This window comes from Tamandua tetradactyla, chromosome 6 (assembly GCF_023851605.1).
Source record: "Tamandua tetradactyla isolate mTamTet1 chromosome 6, mTamTet1.pri, whole genome shotgun sequence".
Taxonomy (NCBI): Eukaryota; Metazoa; Chordata; class Mammalia; order Pilosa; family Myrmecophagidae; genus Tamandua; species Tamandua tetradactyla.
The window spans coordinates 16,480,350-16,501,643 of record NC_135332.1 but is presented as its reverse complement, the minus strand read 5'-3'; the positions used below and the strand labels follow the sequence as shown (position 1 = coordinate 16,501,643).

General features: G+C 35.9%; 1 protein-coding gene across 1 annotated transcript in view; it reads left to right on the top strand.

The window, feature by feature from the left end:
- Nucleotides 1–21,294, top strand: part of SRP68 (signal recognition particle 68) — a 72,308-nt gene that overhangs the window by 13,805 nt on the left and 37,209 nt on the right. Inside the window, exons 3-8 of the mRNA XM_077163890.1 lie at nucleotides 6,061–6,174; nucleotides 9,300–9,495; nucleotides 10,202–10,284; nucleotides 12,459–12,568; nucleotides 12,984–13,066; nucleotides 14,000–14,140. Of these exons, the coding sequence (XP_077020005.1) occupies nucleotides 6,061–6,174; nucleotides 9,300–9,495; nucleotides 10,202–10,284; nucleotides 12,459–12,568; nucleotides 12,984–13,066; nucleotides 14,000–14,140 (727 nt within the window). The remainder of the gene's footprint in view (nucleotides 1–6,060; nucleotides 6,175–9,299; nucleotides 9,496–10,201; nucleotides 10,285–12,458; nucleotides 12,569–12,983; nucleotides 13,067–13,999; nucleotides 14,141–21,294) is intronic.

Below are 21,294 nucleotides of genomic sequence, written 5' to 3'. Positions count from 1 at the left end.
TCAAAATCAGCATATTGATACTGAGTCAGTCAAAACACAGAACATTCCATCATCACAGGGATCCCTTTTATAGTTGCCGCTTGTTCCCACCCTATGCCTACTTCCTTAATGCTTAACAACCATGAATCTGGTCTCCATTTCTTTAACTTTGTAATGTCAAGTGTTAAATAAATGTAATCGTACTGTATGCAGCCTTTGGGGATTAGCTTTTTTTTTCACTCTGCATACTTTTCTGGAGATCCATTCAGGTTTTTGCATGTGTGAATAGTTTGTTCTTTTTTATTGCTCAGGAATATTCCATGGTGTGGCTGGATCACTGCTTTTTTTAACCATCTAGGCACCTGACTGTTTCTAGTTTGTGGCTATTACAATTAATGCTGCTGTAAGCATTTATGGACAAATTTTTGTATGAACATATCCCAGACTTCATTTCTCTGGGATAAATGCCCAAGAGTGCCATTGCTTAGTCATATTGTGGTTTCATTGTTTAGTTTTTTTAAAAAAATGGCCAAAAAGAACACCTACGGCTCTAACTGAGACTCTAGGTTTCCTGCACTGAGTTTGCTTTCCTGGAACCTATAATTCCCAAAGGGTTCCTGGGTCGGATAAATCCTGAAACCCAAAGGGATCAGCCTCACCAAGATTATCAGTTAATCATATCCCCCATCCTTTAGTATCAGCACCCCTTCTCAACATGAAAAAGTCAGAATGGGCATTTCCTGAAGATCCCTATAGATTGGGGAAAGGATCAAAGGAGAAGGAGAAGGTGTAACAGAGAAAATGGGCTTTAACAACTGAGTGTGACTGCTGAATCACTATATTAATATTCTTATTCACTTCTAGTATTTTGAAGCAGCTAGAAGGAAAAATCTGAGGTGGTAGAATGGTAGCCCATGACAAACTCTGGAATCTGTTCTGTAACTATTTGTTCAAGTTTGTTTTGAGAATTGTTGCTTTTTTTCTTTCTTTGCTTTGAATATATGTTATATTTTTACAATAAAATAATAATAATAAAAAAAAGAAATGGCCAAATTGTCATCCTGGGTGGTTGTAGTATCCTTTGCACCAGCAATATGGGTTTTTCCATATCCTCCTCATCAACATTTGCTGGTGTCATTATTTTTATTTTAGCCAGTCTGTTAGGTGTGCAATGATAGCTCTGTGGTTTTCATCCGCATCTTCTTAATGGCTAATGATGTTTGTGTGTTTGTTTGACCTGTAAATCCTCTTTAGTGATGTCTGTTCGTGTCTTTTTCCTGCTTTCTAATTGGATTTTTTTTAACCGTTGAGTTTTCCTTATTTTTTCTACACTTCCTAAGAATAAGGATATTCACTTCTGGAATCTCATTAAGTATAGTTATTGAGTTTAGGCAGTTTAACATTGGTATAAAGCAGACAGTTTATATTCCACTCTATTTTTTTTTTCAATTCTCCCAATAGTATCCTTTTAGGCTTTTCCTTCTCCCATCTTAGATCCAGATCAGGATCATGTATTGCATTTAATTGTTGTCTTTTTAGTCTCTTTTTTCATGCAGGCATGTATATCACAAAACCTTTTCCCTTTCATCTGCTCCCAAACCCTTCCAAAGCACAGAGAGACTACACCACCGGCCCAAAAGGAACCCTGGCAGATGACAGACACCAGAGCCCAGGCTTATGGCCACCACAGAGCAAAATTTTAAATTTTGATCGAGTCTAATTTATCCTTTTATGGCTTGTGCTATTGGTGTCAAATCTAAGCACTCTTTGAATAGCCCTAGATCCTGAAGATTATTTGAGTTTTTCTAAATTTTTTATAATTTTCCATTTTGTAGTTAAATCTGTGATCCATTTTGAGTTAATTTTTATATTAGGTATATAGGTTGAGATTCATTTTTTAGCATGTGATTGTCCAATTGCTCCAGCTCTATTTGCTGAAAAGGGTTTCTTTACTCCGTCAGTCACTTTTGCAACTTTGTGAAAAGTCAGGTAGGCATATAGATGTAGCATATCTTTCTGGGTTCTCTGTTCTGTTCCACTGCTCTGGGAGTCTGTCTCTGTACCAATAGCACAGTCTTGATTTCTGTAGCTACATAGTAAGTCTTGAAATTGGATAGATTGATTCCTTCCATTTTGTTCTATTTCTAAATTCTTAGCTCTTTTAATTCCTTTGCCTTTTCATATACATTTTAGAATCTTATCTATAGCTACAAAAAAGTCTTGCTGAGATTTTGATAGGAATTACATTGAAAGTGTATCAATTTGGGGAAAATTGACATCTTTATTTACACTGAGTCTTCTAATCCATGAACACGTCTCTCTATTTATTTAAATTATCTTTATTTGCATTATCATTTTTGAGTTTTCAGTATACAAGTTCTGCAGATGTTTTGTTGGATTTACTTTTTTTTATTTTTTATTTTTTTTTACATGGGCAGGCTCCAAGCATCGCAGATGAGAACTCTACCTGCTGAGCCACTGTGGCCTGCCCTACATGTATTTTTTTGGGGGGATGGGGATTTAAAATGATAAAATGGGACTGTATTTTTTCAATTGTGTTTTTAATTTCGGCATCCTCAATGACGTTTTAAGAACAGTTTGATGAAAGTAATAGGAATGAAAACCTGATTGGAGTGGATTGAGAAGGGAATGAAGTAAGAAAGGAGAGAGAGCAACTAGAGAGTTGAAGTTTTACTACTATCAAAGGAAATAGAGAAATGGAATGGTACTTGAGGTGTGAGCTTGAAGTCAAAGGAGAGATTTTTCTGTGTTTGTGCGTGTGTTTAAACTAAATGAGTTCATATTCTACAGACCCTTTGGTAACTTATGTGTCTCCCTTAACAAAGTGACAGGGCTGCTGGTTATATTTGATGTCCCTTAATTTGTTGAACTATTCCCCATTTGGAGAAGAATGGTGGTGTGTGGTCTTTTAATCTAGTTTTTTATTGGCCTAAGTTAGCACCTAATTACTGTGCTTAAGTCAAATGACCTTTAGCTTGGGGACAAAAATTGTGATATAGGAATGAGCTATTAGTTTACTGATTACTGAGGGAGCAATTCTACTCCAAGTTTTTCTTTACATAATAGATTCTTCACAGAACATGTTACTCTCTACTCTAGCAATTGTTAGTAAACATATGCTTATTTATTGCTGTACTTATTGGGTGGTCCCAAACTTGTATTGCATAGTAACTGCTGAAACTATAATGTTTGTATACTCTAATCTAGATTATAGCTCCATTTTAACATATGGCATCTGATATAATTTAATGCTGTTTTACTGTTTTATTCTGACAACCAAAGTTGAACTACACTGGCATTACATCTACCAGAAATATCTTAACTCTAGTTCTTTGGGCACATGTTATATATTCCTGATTTGATTCTTTCCTCAAAGGGGGGAGCGGTCCTCCCCTTTTTTTCTTCCTCAACCAGACAAGTTTAAAATAAATCCCAAACATATGGGGGTGCAAGGGTAGTTCAGTGGTAGAATTCTTGCCTGCCATGCAGGAGACCTGGGTTCAATTCCCGGTCCATGCACTTCCCACAAAACAAACAAAAAATTCAACAGTGGTACTGCAATAATGGGATACTCATATGGAAAAAAAATGAAATGTGACCCTGTCATACAGCATACAAAAAAAAAATTCCCAAAGATAACTAAGCATCATTAACATTTTTGACATTTCCATTTATTTTTTTATTAAAATATTTCTTTCTGTTTAATTATCATTGAATTTGTGCTTTGTGTGTTTAAGAGCCTTTGTGTTTTTAAGCATGTTTTAGAAATTAAAATACAGATAATTAAAAAGAACGTACCAATATTCCTAATATCCAGAAGTGCAACTTTTAAATTGACACATTTAACAAACTTGACAAAGGAAGCTAAAATCCCCTTTTGCCACCACCTTCCAGGGCAAATTCCTCCCCTCGTAGTATCATGAGATTGACATGTATCTTTCCAACCCATTTTTATGCCTTTTTTTTTTCTTTTTCTTTTGTATGCTGTATGGCAGAAGTCGCCATTTCATTCTTTTTTCCATGTAAGTGTCCTGTTACTACAGCACCATTTGTTGAGTTTTTTGTGTGGGGCGGGGGAGTGCACAGACCGGGAATTGAACCTGAGTCTCTAACATGTCAGGTGAGAATTCTACCACTGTACGCCCCCCACCATATTTTTATGTCTTTTAATACCTAAATGTATTTGTATATTTGTATCCACCAATAGTATTTTTGTTCTTCTAGTCTTTTTTTAGGCACTTTTTCATATTGTATATGCAACTTCATGTCATGCTTTTTTTGCTGAATATCCTATTGTGTGTATTTTTCAGTGCTTGTAAAAATGCTCCATAACATGATTTTTATTAATTGCATTATAATCTACTGTTTGAGTATACTATAATTAATTTATTCCTATTTTCCCAAGTTGGTTGTTTAGATGGTAGCTAATTTTGTAGGTTTTAAAATTGTGTTCCCATGAGTCTCTATTCATACCTCTTTGTATTTCTGATTATTTCTTCAGTTTAGAGTAGTATAGAAGTAGATTCTTGGTTCAGGGAATATGAATATTTTTAAGGATCATGATAAATGCATCCATATTGCCAGAAAGAATTTTATGAATTTATTTGTTTTCCCATAATGAATGATGGTTCCACTTGATTTTTACATAAAAAGGTAAGTGATAAAGTTGTGATTAGGAAATGAGGAAAAAATCTAATTCATAGATTTAACCCAGATTTTTCTTTCTCTATTTTAGTGAGCTATGCCCTGATAGCTTTAAGACTGAGATGCTGAAGTATCATTTAAATATCATTTCATATTGTAAATTATATGTTGTTCTATTTTGATTTAAGAATCGGTAAAATCTGTAACGTATTTTTTTTAATTTTTTTATTATTTTAAATTTTAAAAAATGTGACAACAAAGAAACACAAACATTCCTAACATATAATCATTCCATTCTACATATATAATCAGTAATTCACAATATCATCACAGTTACATATTAATGATCTTGATCATTTCTTAGAACATTTGCATCAATTCAGAAAAAGAAATTTAAAAAAGCAGAAAAATAAATAAAATGAAAGCAGAAGAAAAAAAAATTATACATACCATACCCCTTACCCTCCCTTTCATTGATCACTAGCATTTCAAACTAAATTTATTTTAACATTTGTTCCCCCTATTATTTATTTTTATGCCATATGTTCTACTCGTCTGTTGACAAGGTAGATAAAAGGAGCATCAGACACAAGGTTTTCACAATCACACAGTCACATTGTGAAAGTTATATCATTATTCAGTCATCATCAAGAAACATTGCTACTGGAAAACAACTCTACATTTTCAATCAGTTCCCTCCAGCCTCTCCATGTGATGTATTTTTTACTCTCATTTAGTTCAGATACATTTATTGAATATTTGTGTGCCTCAGCACTCTTCTAAAGCATTGGGGGAAATTTTAAAATAAGATCATCCCTACACTAAAGGAGTTAATAACCTAGTGGGGGCCAGTAGTATAATGCAATATACTTGTAGTAGAAATAAGAACAAAGATGTACATGAGCACAGGGACAGGGCAGCTTTACACAAGAGCTAGTGATTATGTTGTTTCTTGGTGATATCCTAATTGGCCTGCTCATTTTTCTTCCAACATGTTTGCACTTCCTTTCTTTGTGTCTTTGCTGTCATCACAGCCTCCCTCAGGATGCCCTTTCCTCACCTCAGAGTACTACTCATTCTTTCAAGACCCAGCCAAATGTGTTAAAGAGAAGAAAAGGTTTACTCGTGACCTTTCCATTCAGTTTGACATTTGCCTTGTTTTCTTGGCTGCCATTTTATGTGCATGATCCTTCCCAGCTAGAGTGTGAGTCCTTGAGTATGGGTACTATGTCCTATCTCTTTATGTTTTCTTTAATGCTAGTATTTTGCCCTGTATGTTTTACATGTTTAGTTGTTTGATAAATGTTTGCAAGATGATGTGGAATACTCCACATCTTTGACTTTGCTTTATTACAGAATTTGCCATTAAAATACTATCAGCTTGGCTCAGTCAGTTTTGTTTGTGGTTTCTTACAGGGGCTACTGTTCCCGTAGACAAAGACGTCTCCGAAAAACACTCAACTTCAAAATGGGGAATAGACACAAATTCACAGGGAAAAAAGTTACTGAAGATCTTCTGACTGATAACAGGTATTGACTGTGCTAGATGCCAGCTAATCTTGCTGATACATTTTTAAAACACTTTGAATGTTATAAATATTGTGCCATACTCTTTAAATTTCTCATGTGATTCTTTTAGCAGCTCTATGGGATGGACATTTTTATTATTCCTCTATTAAAGAAGAGGAAACTAAGGCTAAACGAGGTCTGTGATAGGAAGGTAAACGTTAAAATCAGTGATTAAGACCTAATCAGTTTTTTTACCTAATCAGGTTTAGAAACCTGACCTAATCAGGTAAGGTTTCTAAAATGTAAATTTCATTCTTTGCATGCTTAAATCAGTATATTTTATATGAAATCTGACTGTGTGTAAATTACTACAGAAGAGTTCCTTATTTCAGTATTTCAGCACCAGTTCTTTTTTAAAAATATTTTTATTCAGAGCTATCCACACACATACAGTCCAACTATATTATACAGTGTCTCACAGTATCATCATATATTATTTTTAGAACATTTGCATCGCTCCAGAAGAAGAAATACAAAGAAGAAAAACCTCATATATCCTATTGCCCCTACTCCTCCCTCTCGTTGCCCCACAGTATTTCAGTCTACCTAATTTTTACCCTTTATCTCCCTCTAATATTTATTTATTTTCCTTATTGTTTTATTTTTTTTACTCATCTGTCCATATCCTGGATAAAAGGATCATCAAACACAAGGTTTTCACACCCACACAGCCACACTGTAAAAGCTATATTGTTATACAGTCTTCTTCAAGAATCAAGGCTAAACAGTTTCACCTCTAGCAACTCCAATACACCATAACCTAAAAAGAGATATCTGTACAATGTGTAAGAATAATCTCCAGGATAACCTCTCAGCCACTGAGACCTTGGAATCTCTCAGCCACTTCATTTTGACTCATTTCTCTCTTCCCTCTTTTGGTCACGAAGGTTTTCTCAATCCCATTACTCTAGGTCCTGACTCATCCCTGGGAATCAGTTCCCACATAGTGGGGAGGGCAGTGAGTTCACCTGCCATGTTGGCTTAGAGAGAGACCACATCTGAGCAACAGAAGAGGTTCTCTGGGGGTGACTCTTAGGCGTAATTATCAATCAACTTAAGCTTCTCCTTTGCAGAAATAAGGTTCATAGAGCTTAGCCCCAAGATTGAGGGCTCAGCCTGTTGCATTGGTTGTCCCCACTACTTGTGAAAATATCAGGAATTCCCCAGATGGGAAGGTTGAATATTTCCTGTTTCCTCCCCAGTCCCCCAAGGGGACTTTGTGAATACTTTTTTATTCTCTGCCCAAATTACTCTGGGATATATTGGGGTATCACACTAACCTGTACAAACCAACAAGATCTCACACCCAATTCACAATTCCACGTAAATTATCATGTTCAAGTAAACTGAACATACAAGTTAAATAATATGCTACCAAAAATACAAATTTTGTACCAAATAAACATTCTTCCATTGGTCTTACACAGAGGTTGAAGTTTGAAAATATGGGCCGTTTCATCCTTTACCCTGTACTCTGATTTATCTTAGTCCTATCCAGATCAGCTTCATTCCTATCTCTAGACGAAGTCTGATCACTTTTTCAGCTTTTTTAATAGTTGCTGAATGGGGATAATGCTCATTGCTTCAGTGCTCTGAGTTCCAGGTATCACATAAATACCAGGTTATGTACAAATATATGCACCAGTACTTAACATGTGCTAAAGGATTTCTCTGTCCAGCAACATGTATTGAAAGTCTTGTTAGCACTTCCTCAGACTGCAGCGAATAGGCCAAATTGGTCCTCCTGCCACCTGTTTTTGTCAGTAGTTTTTTTTGGAACACTACCACATCCATTTGTTTAGGTACTTGCTATCGTTTTTGCACTGCAGTATAGAATAGTTGTAACAAAGACTGCATGGCTTGCGAAGCCTTAAATATTTACTCCTTAGCCCTTTATAGAAAATGTTTGCTGTCCCCCCTGGCCTAGTCTGTGATGGGGCCTGAGCTAGACACCATATTGCATCTAACAGTAAAGAGATACAGTTCTCATACTCCATTACTGTGGTCTTTTTGAAAGATGTTGGTCAGTGTACAAAATCAGGAGAAACTACAAGATAGCAAAAATGTATGTTGTGTGTCATTTGCGCTTAGGAATTCTGAAGTCTTTGAAGGGAGCAGTTAGCTTGGGTATACTTGACAGGGGATGCAGGAAGCTGGAGGAGGCTGGACCTTGAAGGATTTAGGAGAGGAAGACATTTTTGTTAGGGGAAATACCTACAGTGGTGTCTGTGAACACATTCTAGGAACTGAAGCTCTAGTTACTAGCTACTGCTCAGGCTGTTAGTTCAGGTGTTGAAGGAGACTGGAGCATGGAGACAGTAATGGAAACTAGCAGAATGTATAGTTTAAATATGATGATATCAATTTAGGAAGAGTCAGAAACTTCTGGATTCCCTGATGATGGAGAAATCCTTTATTATGGAGCGACAAGTCAAGCTGTAGTTAAGGAAGATTAATCAAGGCATAGTTGAAGATTCATCAGGATAGTAAGAATATTAACAATAACAACAATAATAGTAATAATAAAGTAGCTAACTTATTGAGCCTTCAGTAAGTGCCAGTCTCTTCCAGGCATGTTACTACATGTTTGTTACATGAGGAAACTAAGGCACAGAATGGTTAGTACTTTGCCCAAAGTCACACAGCCAGGAGGTGATGGTACTGGGATTCTGGCTCTAGAGCCTTTTCCTTAAGCACTTCAATATACCCTCTCTTCAGGATTTGGTTTCTAACTGGGTTGGAATGAAGGTGGTGCTGATTCAAAAATGAGGCCAAAGCATTCCTGGACTACTGTGTTTTGATACAATTTGGGAGGAGTGGGTCTAAGATTCTAAGTTTGCCAAGTTTGTGGCAGTGGCAGGCTTTTCATGAGATGTGTCCAGTCAGTGAGAAGAAACTTAGGGTGAAGCCTGAGCTGGGTGGGGTTAGCTGCTGACCTGAGAATCATAGTGGGTGCTATGAAGAAGAGTAGTTCAGAGGCAGGAGAGAGAGAGGACAAAGAAAGTTGGCATTGCGCCTCAGAATGTATTTGCGTCTGATGCTTCTGGCCTTTACTGTTCAGTGTTTCCCTCTTGTCTCTGCTGTAGATACTTGCTTTTGGTTCTGATGGATGCTGAAAGAGCCTGGAGCTATGCCATGCAACTCAAGCAGGAAGCCAACACTGAACCCCGGAAACGCTTTCACTTGCTGTCTCGCCTGCGCAAAGCCGTGAAGCATGCAGAGGAACTGGAACGGCTGTGTGAGAGCAGTCGGGTGGATGCCAAGACCAAGCTAGAGGCTCAGGTTAGCGTTTCAACATTCAGCTGTGCTTTATTGTGGAGATTAGAGAATTTGACTTTAAAAGAAAACTACAATTAAACAGAACAGAGTCTCTTACATTATAAATTGATAGTTGGGAGAAAAGTCTGATCTTACTTTGAGAAGGTAAAGTTGGTTTCTTACTCTTGTTTGTTTTGGGGGGTGGTGGTGCATGGTCCAGGAGTCGAACCTGAGTCTCCCACATGGAAGGCGAGCATTCTACCACTGAACCACCTGTTCACCCCTGTGCTCTTGGTTTTTGATAATTAACTCTTAACTTTGCAAGAAAGGTCATGCTTCTTTTGATATGTAGATGAAAAGCTTGCATCCTATGCTTGGGAAAATTACAAAATAAGAAGTCATGTTTTTTGAAATGAATTTTTTAAAGCAGAGCTAATGGATATTGCAGTTTTATATTTTCCTTCTGATACAATCATAGCCCAGAAGTTGTAAGTTAAGTAAAATGAAGAAAATGAATTTCCTTTATTTTGAAGTTCCGTCTTGGAAAGTAAATGAAAAACAAATTACCTGTGTAACGATTTTATTAGTTAAATAAGTTTTTCTTATTTAAAATCAACCTGAATATCTCTATATTCTTGATATCAAAGTTAACAGCAAGTAGAGGAAGAGGGAGCTGTAGTAATAGTTCTTCGGTTTAGAAGCAGTTATTCTTTTCCCTGTTGCTTTGTAGGCATACACAGCTTACCTCTCAGGAATGCTGCGTTTTGAACATCAGGAATGGAAGGCCGCCATTGAGGCTTTCAACAAATGCAAGTAAGTCTCCTTTCTGAAAGCTACAATCAGCTTTTATTATTGATATTTTTACATTCAAACTGCAGAAGCTTTTAGTTTGCTAAAGCTGATGAAATGCAATATACCAGAAATGGGCTGGCCTCTAAAAATAGGAATTTACTAGTGTTCTAGTTTTCTAGCTGCTGGAATGCAATATATCAGAAATTCAGTGGCATTTAAAAAATGGAATTTATTAAGTTGCTAATTTACTGTTCTAAGGCCATGAAAATGTCCCAATTAAAGGAAGTCTATAAAAATGTCCAAATTAAGGCACCATCAAGAGGTTACTTTACTCAAGAAAGGCTGATAAAGTTCAGGGTTTCTCTTCTGAAAAGGTACTTGGCAAACATGGCGATGTCTGCTTACTTTCTTTCCAGGCTTCTTATTTCATGAAGTTCCCTCTGGGGAATTTTCCTTCTTCATCTCCATAGGTCTCTGGCCGTGTGGGCTCTCATGGTTCTTGTCTCTCTCTCGTCGTTCTCAAAAGGGACTCTCTAAAATGTTTTCTCTTTTAAAGGATTCCAGTAAGCTGAGCGAGACCCGCATGGAATGGGTGGAGTTACACAACTCCATGGAAGCTATCTAATCAGAAGTTACCACCCACAGTTGTTTGGGTCACAGCTCCATGGGAACAATCAAAAAAGCTCCCAGCCAGCAATATTGAATGAAAATTAAAGGACATGGCTTTTCTGGGGTCCACAAATTCAAACCAGCACAATTAGCTTATAAGTTTACAGTTTTAAGGCCATGAAAATGTTCACATTAAGGCAGCAGCAGTATAATATCTTCTCCCCTAAGACTGGCTGCCAGTGATCCAGAGCTCTTCTGTCATATGGCCAGGTACCTGGCAATCTCTGCTGAAACCCCTTCTCTACTGGATTTAGTTGCTTCCAGTTTCTGGCTTCAGTTGCTTCTCTGAGCTTCTGTGGTCCTTCTCTGTTTTAGCGTCTGTCTCTCTTAGCTTCCCTTGGGCCTTTGTGTGTGTGTTTTGAATTAACTCAGGAAGAGTTTGCAAACTCTACAAATTTCTTATATCTTAGTGAAAGAAAGTTTTGGTTTTTATAGCTTTCTTTCTCTTTTTTTTTTCATGCATGTGTTTATTTTGTGACTCTTCTACCCAAACAGTAGTTAAAGGGAATGTTAATCACAAGGTTTTTACAATCATAGTCATATGATAAAAGCTATATAGTCATTATCAAAAATCAAGGCTACTGGGTTCCAGTTCAACAATATCAGGTATTTCCTTCCTACTATTCTAATACACTAGAAACTAAAAAGAAGCATCTATATAATAAGCCAGTAGTCACAATTATTTCTTAAATCCAGATTTCTCAATTACAGCTCCTTACTCTCATTTAATCATTCTCTCAATCTTTAAGGATACCTGGGCAATGATCATTTTAACTTCTTTATGCCAGAAAGGGGTGTTAACCTTATGGGGCAGAGGAATGAAACTGATTGATGTTTTTAAAGTGCTGGTACCTCTGGGATTCAGGGTTTATCTGACGTAGGAACAATCTGGAGGCTTTAAGTTTCCGAAAAAAACTAAATTTAGTAAGTACAACTTTTGTAGAGTCTTAGATAGAGGCTGGGGTATTCTTTAGGGTTTTCAGGAATACTGTTGGTTGGGTCTTGGCCTGCTATGGCAATTTGCAGCATCTGGTTGAAGCTTGTATAAGAGTAACCTCAAGAATGACCTTTCGACTCTATTTGAACTCTCTTAGCCACTGATTCTGGGGACTTTTTCCTGTGTGTCTTTTATCCTCTTACAAAGCACTCCAGTAAGAGGATTGTGACCCACCCTGAATGAGGTGGGTCACATCTCAACTGAAATATCCTAATTCAAAGGTCCCACCCACACTAGGTCTATGTCCCTAGGAGTGGATTAAAATAACATGATCTTTCCTGGAGTACCTACAACCTGAAAACCATTATATGCAGATAAGTTAAGAGCTTGTTTCTGTCAAAGTCAGAACATGTTTTTTTACCCCACAGGCATGTTGGTTATTCTCTCTCATCCTTACACCTGCTAGTTCTGGTATTTAGTAGAAGAGCTTCAGAGGGCTGTTTTGTTTTTAGCCATTGCATTCCTTGAAAGTTAATTTTTTTTTTTTTTAATAAGGGTGTTAAGAAACCTGGCATTTCTTTTCTGACAGAACCATCTATGAGAAGCTAGCCAGTGCTTTCACAGAAGAGCAGGCCGTGCTGTACAACCAGCGTGTGGAGGAGATCTCGCCCAACATCCGCTACTGTGCATATAACATTGGTGAGCAGGGATCGAGGTGACGCGCTTGATTTGAGCACTGACAGTTTACTGGTAGTCACTCAGCCTCAGAAAGCTTAGGGAATTTATTTAACTTTCATCCTTTTCTCTTGTGTCTGTCCTTGGCATGAGCTGTGATTGATGGCAAAAAATATGACTGTAAAAGTCAGCCCTGCAAAAAGTTATAGAAGACAGTGCTTTTCTTATGCTTCCTTCCTGCCACCTTCTGTACTTCCCAGTTCTCGCCAGCTGAGTTCATTTTAGTAAAAGGACTTGTTTTTAGGACATAGATCATATTGCCAGATTCATTTAAACGTGCTCATGGAGAGGGAAGAGCTCTTTTAAGTCTAAGTTAAATCTAGTGGTTTTTGAGAGAACACGCCAGGCCCTTGGAGATTTTCTGCTTTCTCTCTCTTAGGGGACCAGTCAGCTATCAATGAACTCATGCAGATGAGATTGAGATCTGGGGGTACTGAAGGTCTTCTGGCTGAAAAACTGGAGGTAATCTAGTATGTACATTTTTGTGACCAATTTTTATTGTATTTTTAAACTCCAAAAAAAATAGGTAGCCCTTGTTCCCATCACTCAGGGATAATCACTAAAAGGAAATTTGAATCTTCATCTATGTTTTTAACAACAAAAAGTTTTTTTGCTTAATATTCTAAGCATTCAGCTGTTTTCTCATTACATTTGTGTTCTAAGCAAGTAATAGAGGCTCACTCTAGGAAAAAATAGAAAATTGGGGAAAGAATAAAATCATGTTATCCTACCATCCAGATATTAACACTATTAATAGTGTTGAATAGCTTGCAGACATTTCTGTGTATAGAAGAAAGGCATACAGTTTTAAAAATAGCCCAGTACACACACTGTTTAATAACTTTTTTTTAAATTTGTCACCTGCATTTTTTCCATTTCACTTAAATATGTTTCCACACCCTTATTTTTGGATGGCTGCCTGGTACTCCATTGTATGGAAGTCTGTCTCATTTAGCCACTTCACTGTTATTGATTGTTTTAAGTTGTAAATATTGTTAACATGAACATATTTGTCTCCAGTTTCAGCTTCCTGAAAATGGGATTGGATGTTTGAAAGGTTTTGATACATATTGACAAATATCTTTTAAGTAAATTTCTGTTAACTTACATTTCTACTTGCAGTGTATGCAGATGTACTCTTTCTCTTCTTACCAACATTTAGTGTTGTTCTTTTTAACCTTCTATTACATACTTTTAGTATTTGAGTTTCCATTAGCTAAGTATATGCTATAAAGGAGAAAATTAAAGTAAATAAACATTTGTGTATACCTTATTTTGTAACATGTATATTGGTTTTAGAAAAGAAAGAGACAAATAATAGGTTCCACTTAACTTTGATCTGCTGTCACTCATATCCAAAGTAAACTCTTTAATTTTTTAAAAACTATTTTCCAGTCATTGATCACTCAGACTCGAGCCAAACAGGCAGCTACAATGAGTGAAGTGGAATGGAGAGGGAGAACCATTCCAGTGAAGGTTGACAAAGTGAGGATATTTTTATTGGGGTTGGCTGATAACGAAGCAGCCATTGCCCAGGTAAGGAGGAAGTCCCTATTTTGCTCTCTTCTGATGTGTTTGAAGGTTGTCCTTGTGGGTTTAAATGTTGTGTTTGTTGGTGTTGATTTCTCATAAGACAAGAAATTACCTGGATTCTGTTTGGGATTACAGTGTTAAGATGCACCCTGTCTGCCTGCCTGGCATGCCCGAGGACCCGGGTTTGATTCCCGGTGCCTGCCCATGTAAAAAAAAAAAAGATGCACCCTCTTGAATAAAATTATTTTGAAAACTGGGTTTATAAAGGAATATGTGTAGAGGGCAAAGAAATTGACAGTGACAAAGTCATCAACTTAAAAATGGGAGTAATCAGAGACTGAGTTGAAGTAAGGGGTCACATTTAGCCCAGCAGGTGGAGCAGTAGTTTAAGATTATGTCCTTAAGAAATCTCTCTGACCTCTTGTCCTAGACTTCTAGCCCTAAAGGGTCTATCTGTCATTCCTGAGTTCTTTAAGGAGAGCCTTGCTAAACCAGAATATCTTATTTTATGTACAGTGTTTATGTAATATGCATACAAAGCTGTACTATTTAATGCTATTTACTGACATAATTGTTACCTGTTTGTGATGTGAACAACCAGATGAGTTCCAAAAGATGAAAGATTATGGTGAACTCGGTTTATATGGAGTAGACAGTGATTATGTCTTTAAAAAAAAAAAAAAGGCTGCTGATTGTCTACTGCCATAAGACTTCACAGTAAGCTATTGCACTCTGAGAATAATTTGTATCTGGGGGGTGCTTTTTAGTTGTCCTGATGGATTGTGTTAAGCATCCACATTTTTCAGTGACTTGTTCCAAAATGGTTGTTTTGGGTTGGGGGCAGCTTGAACATGTGAAAAATTTGTATGTGCCCTTACCTATGTTGCATATTGCATTGCCCCCTTCATTTCCCTTTTATTTGCTTAAAGAACATTACCAAAAAGTTTGTTTTTTTGCTTAAACTAAAAGATTGAGAAACTTTTTGAGCATTTTGTTGGCACAGTTGTTTGGAGATATCCTTTCTGGACTGGGGCTCTAGGACCAACTGCTTCTATTATGTGATTGGGTTAATTTGTTTTGTTTTAAAATCATACATCTTGGAAGAAAAGAACTAACACAGGGCGGGCCACAGTGGCTCAGCAGGCAAGAATGCTTACCTGCCATGCCAGAGGACCCGGGTTCGATTCCCAGTGCCTGCCCATGTAAAAAAAAGAACTAACACAGCTGTGTGCCAGCCATCAGAGACAATAGAGTAGGAATTCTGGCTGGAATAGGGGTTGGAGTAGAGGGGCCCACAGGGGCCTACATCCTCATTTGACAGATAGGGAAACAGGGCCCAGAGACTATATACCACAGTCACATACCTGAGAAAAGGGATACTTGGGTTTAATACCAAGCCCTTTTGATTCCAAAGCCCATGTTCCTTGAACTTTTTCACATATCCTCTTAGATCCATCAGGAAGGCTGGTAACAGGATCGGGTGAATAGTAACTAAAAGAAGTTTCACTAAAAGTAAATAAGCGTTAGTCAAGATGTAGTCGAGAGGCTGGAGGGGAACTGCCTGAAAATGTAGAGCTGTGTGCCAGTAACCATGTTTCTTGAAGATGATTGCATAATGATATAGCATTCACAATGTGACTGTGTGATTCTGAAAACCTTGTGTCTGATGCTCCTTTTATCTACCTTAAACAGACGAGTAAAACGTATGCAATAAAGATGAATAATAGGGGGAACAAATGTTAAAATAAATTTAGATTGAAATGCTGGTGATCGATGAGGGGGAGGGGTGGGGGGTATGGTATGTATGAATTTTTTTCTGTTTTCTTTTTATTTCTTTTTCTGAATAGATGTAAATGTTCCAAGAAATGATCATGATGATGAATATGCAACTATGTGATGATACTGTGAATTACTGATTATATATGTAGAATGGAATGATCAAAAGTTAAGAATGTTTGCATTTGTTTGGTGTTTTTTGGTATTTTTAAAAAAATTAAAAATTAAAAAAAAAAAAAGTAAATAAGCACCGTGCCGGCCTCCTAATAATGAATAAGCAGAACCTTAATTAAAATAAATATTTGGTCCTTAGCAGGTGAATCATTTCCAGTTCAGTAGGCTTAAATTAGGTGGGGAGCATCTCCCAGGTTGAAGACGAAGGTATGGAGGGTGTTTCACCTGAAGTTAGCTTTCTCTTTTGTTTTGTGTGTAACTAGAGAATGAAAACTCTATGGGGGAAGTCTTTTTGCCTTATCCTAATCAGTTCAGTTTGGGCTAAATTAGACCAAATAAAACATTTTACGACTGCATGTGAAGCCATTGCTTTTAAAATTGAAGATCGCGTCAGTCATGTGATGGCTAGTAGAGCTTTGTGCACATTTTTAAACAGACCTGTCTCAAACTTGAATTTTATCAAAGTGGAATGTTTGATTTCTGGATGTTCACAAGAAAAAACAGAGCAACATCATTTCAAACTTGATTAGATAACAAAGAGAACTCTCAAATTTAGCCATCTCAAAAGAACTGCTACTAGTCTGTGTTTCATGTTTACATAGTTGAAATAAATATATTCCATTTAATATTCATCTTTAGTACATACATTTATCATAGTACACTTTAAAAATTTTTCTTTAATCAAAACACACCTATGTTTAGACATTTGCATTCCATACAGTTTAAAACACTATAACTGATGTTGTAGTAAATTTTTGTCTGGATGGATTTTTCCATATTTTGAATTCCTTCGATAGAATAGGTGGTGAGAAATGAGGATTCCATTTAGGTTTTAAAATAGTTTACCTATTTTATGATATAAAATTATTTAAATTATATATTTTCAATCTTGATTTAATGGCTATCTGTTTTAAAGTTTTTATTATTGACTTACTGCCTGCCCCCAGAAAGAGGGGAGGTGAGGAGAGCAAAAGAATCTCAATGTATTTGATAATTTGGGTTTTTCCTCATGTGCTATGTTTTGTTATGGCATTTAAGGTCCTTGTAAAAAAGCAATTCTTCAGTAAAGAGCTCTTTGCAATAATATAGAAGCTAAATAATGAAGTAGATGCAGTTTTTTGTTAACCTTTTCTTCATATCTCCTTCATCCATTATACTTTGTTCCAGGTTTTTAACTTAAAATTGTTCCAGGTATTTAACTTAAAATTGTTTCATGTATTTAACTTAAATTTGTTTCAGATATTTAACTTAAATTGTTCAGGTATTTAACTTAAATTGTTTCAGGTATTTAACTTAAAACATACAAGTGCTTCCACACACAAGGCTAAAAACTTTCCCCACTGGACATGTTTTGTGCAGATTCCTGGTGGTGGTGGTCCAAGGTTTTATGTTGAGGCTAAGTCAGGATCAGTTGCCAAGGTTTCCTGCCCTGATTGCTGCAGATTTTCACTGCTAAATGATGCTGCTTCACAGTCAAACTAGGCTGTTAAGAAATCTAACAAAGACCTTCTCTTGTTCCGGTAAATATCGTCATATTCAGGTACCACAGTGGAGAGCTGGAAGGCTATTCTGAACTCAAAGAGTTGGGAGGAGCTATGGTAGGACAGTTTCAAATCCTTCAGTTTGGAAAGATAAAGCATGAAGGGTGATGGATATTGGAAGCCTATAAAATTATATAGGGAAGAAACAGATATATTTGCTAAATGCTGTCTCAGAACTAGTTGAAAATTAAACCAAAATAATTAGGCAGATAGATAGATAAAAAGAAAGAACAGTAAAACCAGGACCAACCACAGTTGAGGAAATGGCCACTTTGCTAACTGGGATTTAGGATAATCAGAAAATTAAAACAGATAAATCTTAGTCTTTTTTTATTTACTCCCACATTATTAAGTAAAGTGTAGTTTTTTAAATTGTTTATAGTTCTTTTTTTAGATAATTCACATATAAACACAAATCTTAAGTTTACATTCATAATTTTTAACAAAGCTTATACCCTGTGTAGCCCATACTACTTATCAAGATATAGAAAATTTCTGTCACTTTAGAAAGTTCCCTGATGCTCATCTTTTTTTTATAATAGAACAACAAACACAAACATTCTTAACTTATGATCATTCCGTTCTACATATATAATCAGTATTTCACAATATCATCACATAGTTGTATATTCAGCAGCATCATTTCTTAGAATCAATTCAGAAAAAGAAAAAGACAACAGAAAAGAAATTCATACATACCATACCCCTTACACCTCCCTTTCATTGATCACTAGCATTTCAATTGAAATTTATTTTAACATTTGTTCCCCTTTTATTTATTTTTATTCCATATGTTTTACTCGTCTGTTGATAAGGTAGATAAAAGGAGCATCAGACACAAGGTTTTCACAATCACACAGTCACATTGTAAAAGCTGTATCATTATATAATCATCTTCAAGAAACATGGCTACTGGAACACAGCTCCACATTTTCAAGCAGTTCCCTCCAGCCTCTCCATTACATCTTGACTAACAAGGTGATATCTGTTTAATGCGTAAGAATAACCTCCAGGATAACCTTTTGACTCTGTTTGAAATCTCTCAGCCACTGACACTTTATTTTGTCTCATTTCACTCTTCCCCCTTTTAGTGGAGAAGGTTTTCTCAATCCCTTGATGCTAAGTCCCAGCTCGTTCTAAGATTTCTGCCCCAGGTTACCAAGAAGGTCCACACCCCTGGGAGTCATGTCCGACGTAGACAGGCGGGGAGGGCTATGAGTTTGCTTGTCATGTTGGCTGGAGAAAGAGGCCACACCTGATGCTCTTCTTAGTCCTCCACTCGTCCAGCTGAAACCACTTTTTTAAAAAAAAAATCTAGATTTATTGGTATTTTAAAACAGGAGACATCTCCCTTGTTGCTTTATTCCACTATATGATACATATTGAAAATATTTATGCTCAGTTTTCTGAAGCAGATTCTATTATTCTATGAAATGTGGCATGAATACAATTGTTAAAATTGTTCAGTATATATGCACAAGTGCTATGAAACATTGCTGTTTATGGAATTATTGAAAAAAATAGAAGATAATGAACTTAACGATCTTACATTCTTTACCAATGCATCTTGGCTGGATAGTGAGAGTTTTTCAAAGATTTACTATACTGTGAGTTCCATTTTTGAATATTAAAAATATTCAACATCAGATAAAAAATGGCAGTGTGCAATTTACAATTTTTCACTGATATTACATTTCATATAAATGACCTAAGTTTGGAGCTCCAAGGAAATGCTCATTTTTGACCTAATTAGGAATTACAATTTATGTTGAAATGAAACTTTTATAACACAAATAAGCAGTGATTTTACAATTCCTCTAATAGGAATCAAGTATTCCATGTATATGTACAAAATTTTCAATTGGAATTGTCAGCATTGCATAAATTGACTGCAAAACTACGAGGAAAATTTGAAAAAGTTTGCTGACTGATAAACGTAGAGTTGATTTTCTTTTCTTTTTATTTATTTTTCTTTTACATGGGCAGGCACCGGGAATCGACCCCAGGTCTCCAGCATGGCAGATGAAAATGCTGCCACTGAGCCATGTAGATTTGATTTTCAATTAATAGAATACACCTTTGAATTTGATGTAATACAAGAATTAGAGAATTAACTTTGACAAACATAGTTTTGAACCTGAAATACATTTCCTTCAAAGTCAAAGCAATTCTTCTAAAAAGGATGAACCAGTTATGTAAATGTAAATACAGATATTAAAGGAATGTGATGTTTTGGTACTTAATTCAGCTATCTGAAAACTTTTAAGTATGTTTGAAGCAATTTGGTGATATGAATCTACTATTTCAACTGTAGATTTTATGAAATTTAAATACAAAATGAGAATTTCTCATTATTTAGCAACTGCATTGAGATGTGCTACAAGTGTAAGATACATACCAGATTTCAAAGACTTAGTATGACAAAAAAACATGAAAAAATATCAATATATTGCTTACATGTGGATATTACAATGTTTGAAATATAGTGATTAAATAGAATGTTATTTAAATTAATTTACACTTGTTTCTTTTACTTTTTGAAATGTGCCTACTAGAAAATTTTAAATTACATTGTGGATTGCATTGGTTTTTATTGGGTAGCCCTGATATGGAAAAGAAGGTGTGTGGATGAAACTATCTTGCCCAGGGACTGCCAGCTCTTTGAGACAGAGACTGCATCTTGCTCATCTTTGTTTTACCTTAGTATTTGGCATAATACTTTTCATATAATTGGTAATCAATAAATATTTACTAAATTTAATGTCATCTGAATGAAATATTGTTTTCTGTTATGAGAAACTCACCTTGTGAATAGGGGATTTTACCACCCATTACCAGTAAACTACAGTTTCATTTTTTCAACCACAGGGATAAAATAACTTCAATTTTTTTCTATTTTACCTAAGTGCCAGTTCTTTGAAGCATCTTTATTTGCTTCTTTTAAAAAAAAACACCTTTTTATTGTATAGTATTACATATATACAAAGCAAAGAAAGAAAAAACAATTTTTAAAGCACTCTTCAATAAGTAGTTACAGGACAGATCCCAGAGTTTGTCATGGACTACCATTCCATCATCTCAGATTCTTCTTTCTAGCTGCTCCAAAACATTGGAGGCTAGGAGGCATTTTTTTAATCATCATAATTGACTATTTTTTCTTTTTTGTGAAAAAAATACATACAAAAAAAACAATAAATTTCAAAATACATTTTAACAAGTAGTTATAGAACAGATTTCAGAGTTTGGTATGGGTTACACTTCCACAATTTTAGGTTTTTACTTCTAGCTGCTCTAAGATACTGGAGACTAAAATAAATATCAGTGTAACAATTCAACAATCATACGTACTTATTAAACCTGACCTTCTCTGTACAACTCCACATTACCTTTGATCTTTCTCCCATTCTTTAGGGGTATTTAAGCTATGCCCATTCTAACTTTTTCATGTGGGATAGGGGGATGGAACTAGTTGATGTTCTAGAGAGGCTGGCCCGTCTGGATTTCAGGATTTATCTGGTCCAGGGATGCATCTTGAAACTACTTTTTTTGAAGATTAGTTTTGCTTGGACTATAACAACATACATGGAATCACACAGTATGCAGTCTTTTGTTTACAGCCTCTTTTGTTTTGCTTAATGTTTTGCTATTCCTCCATGTTATTGTGTG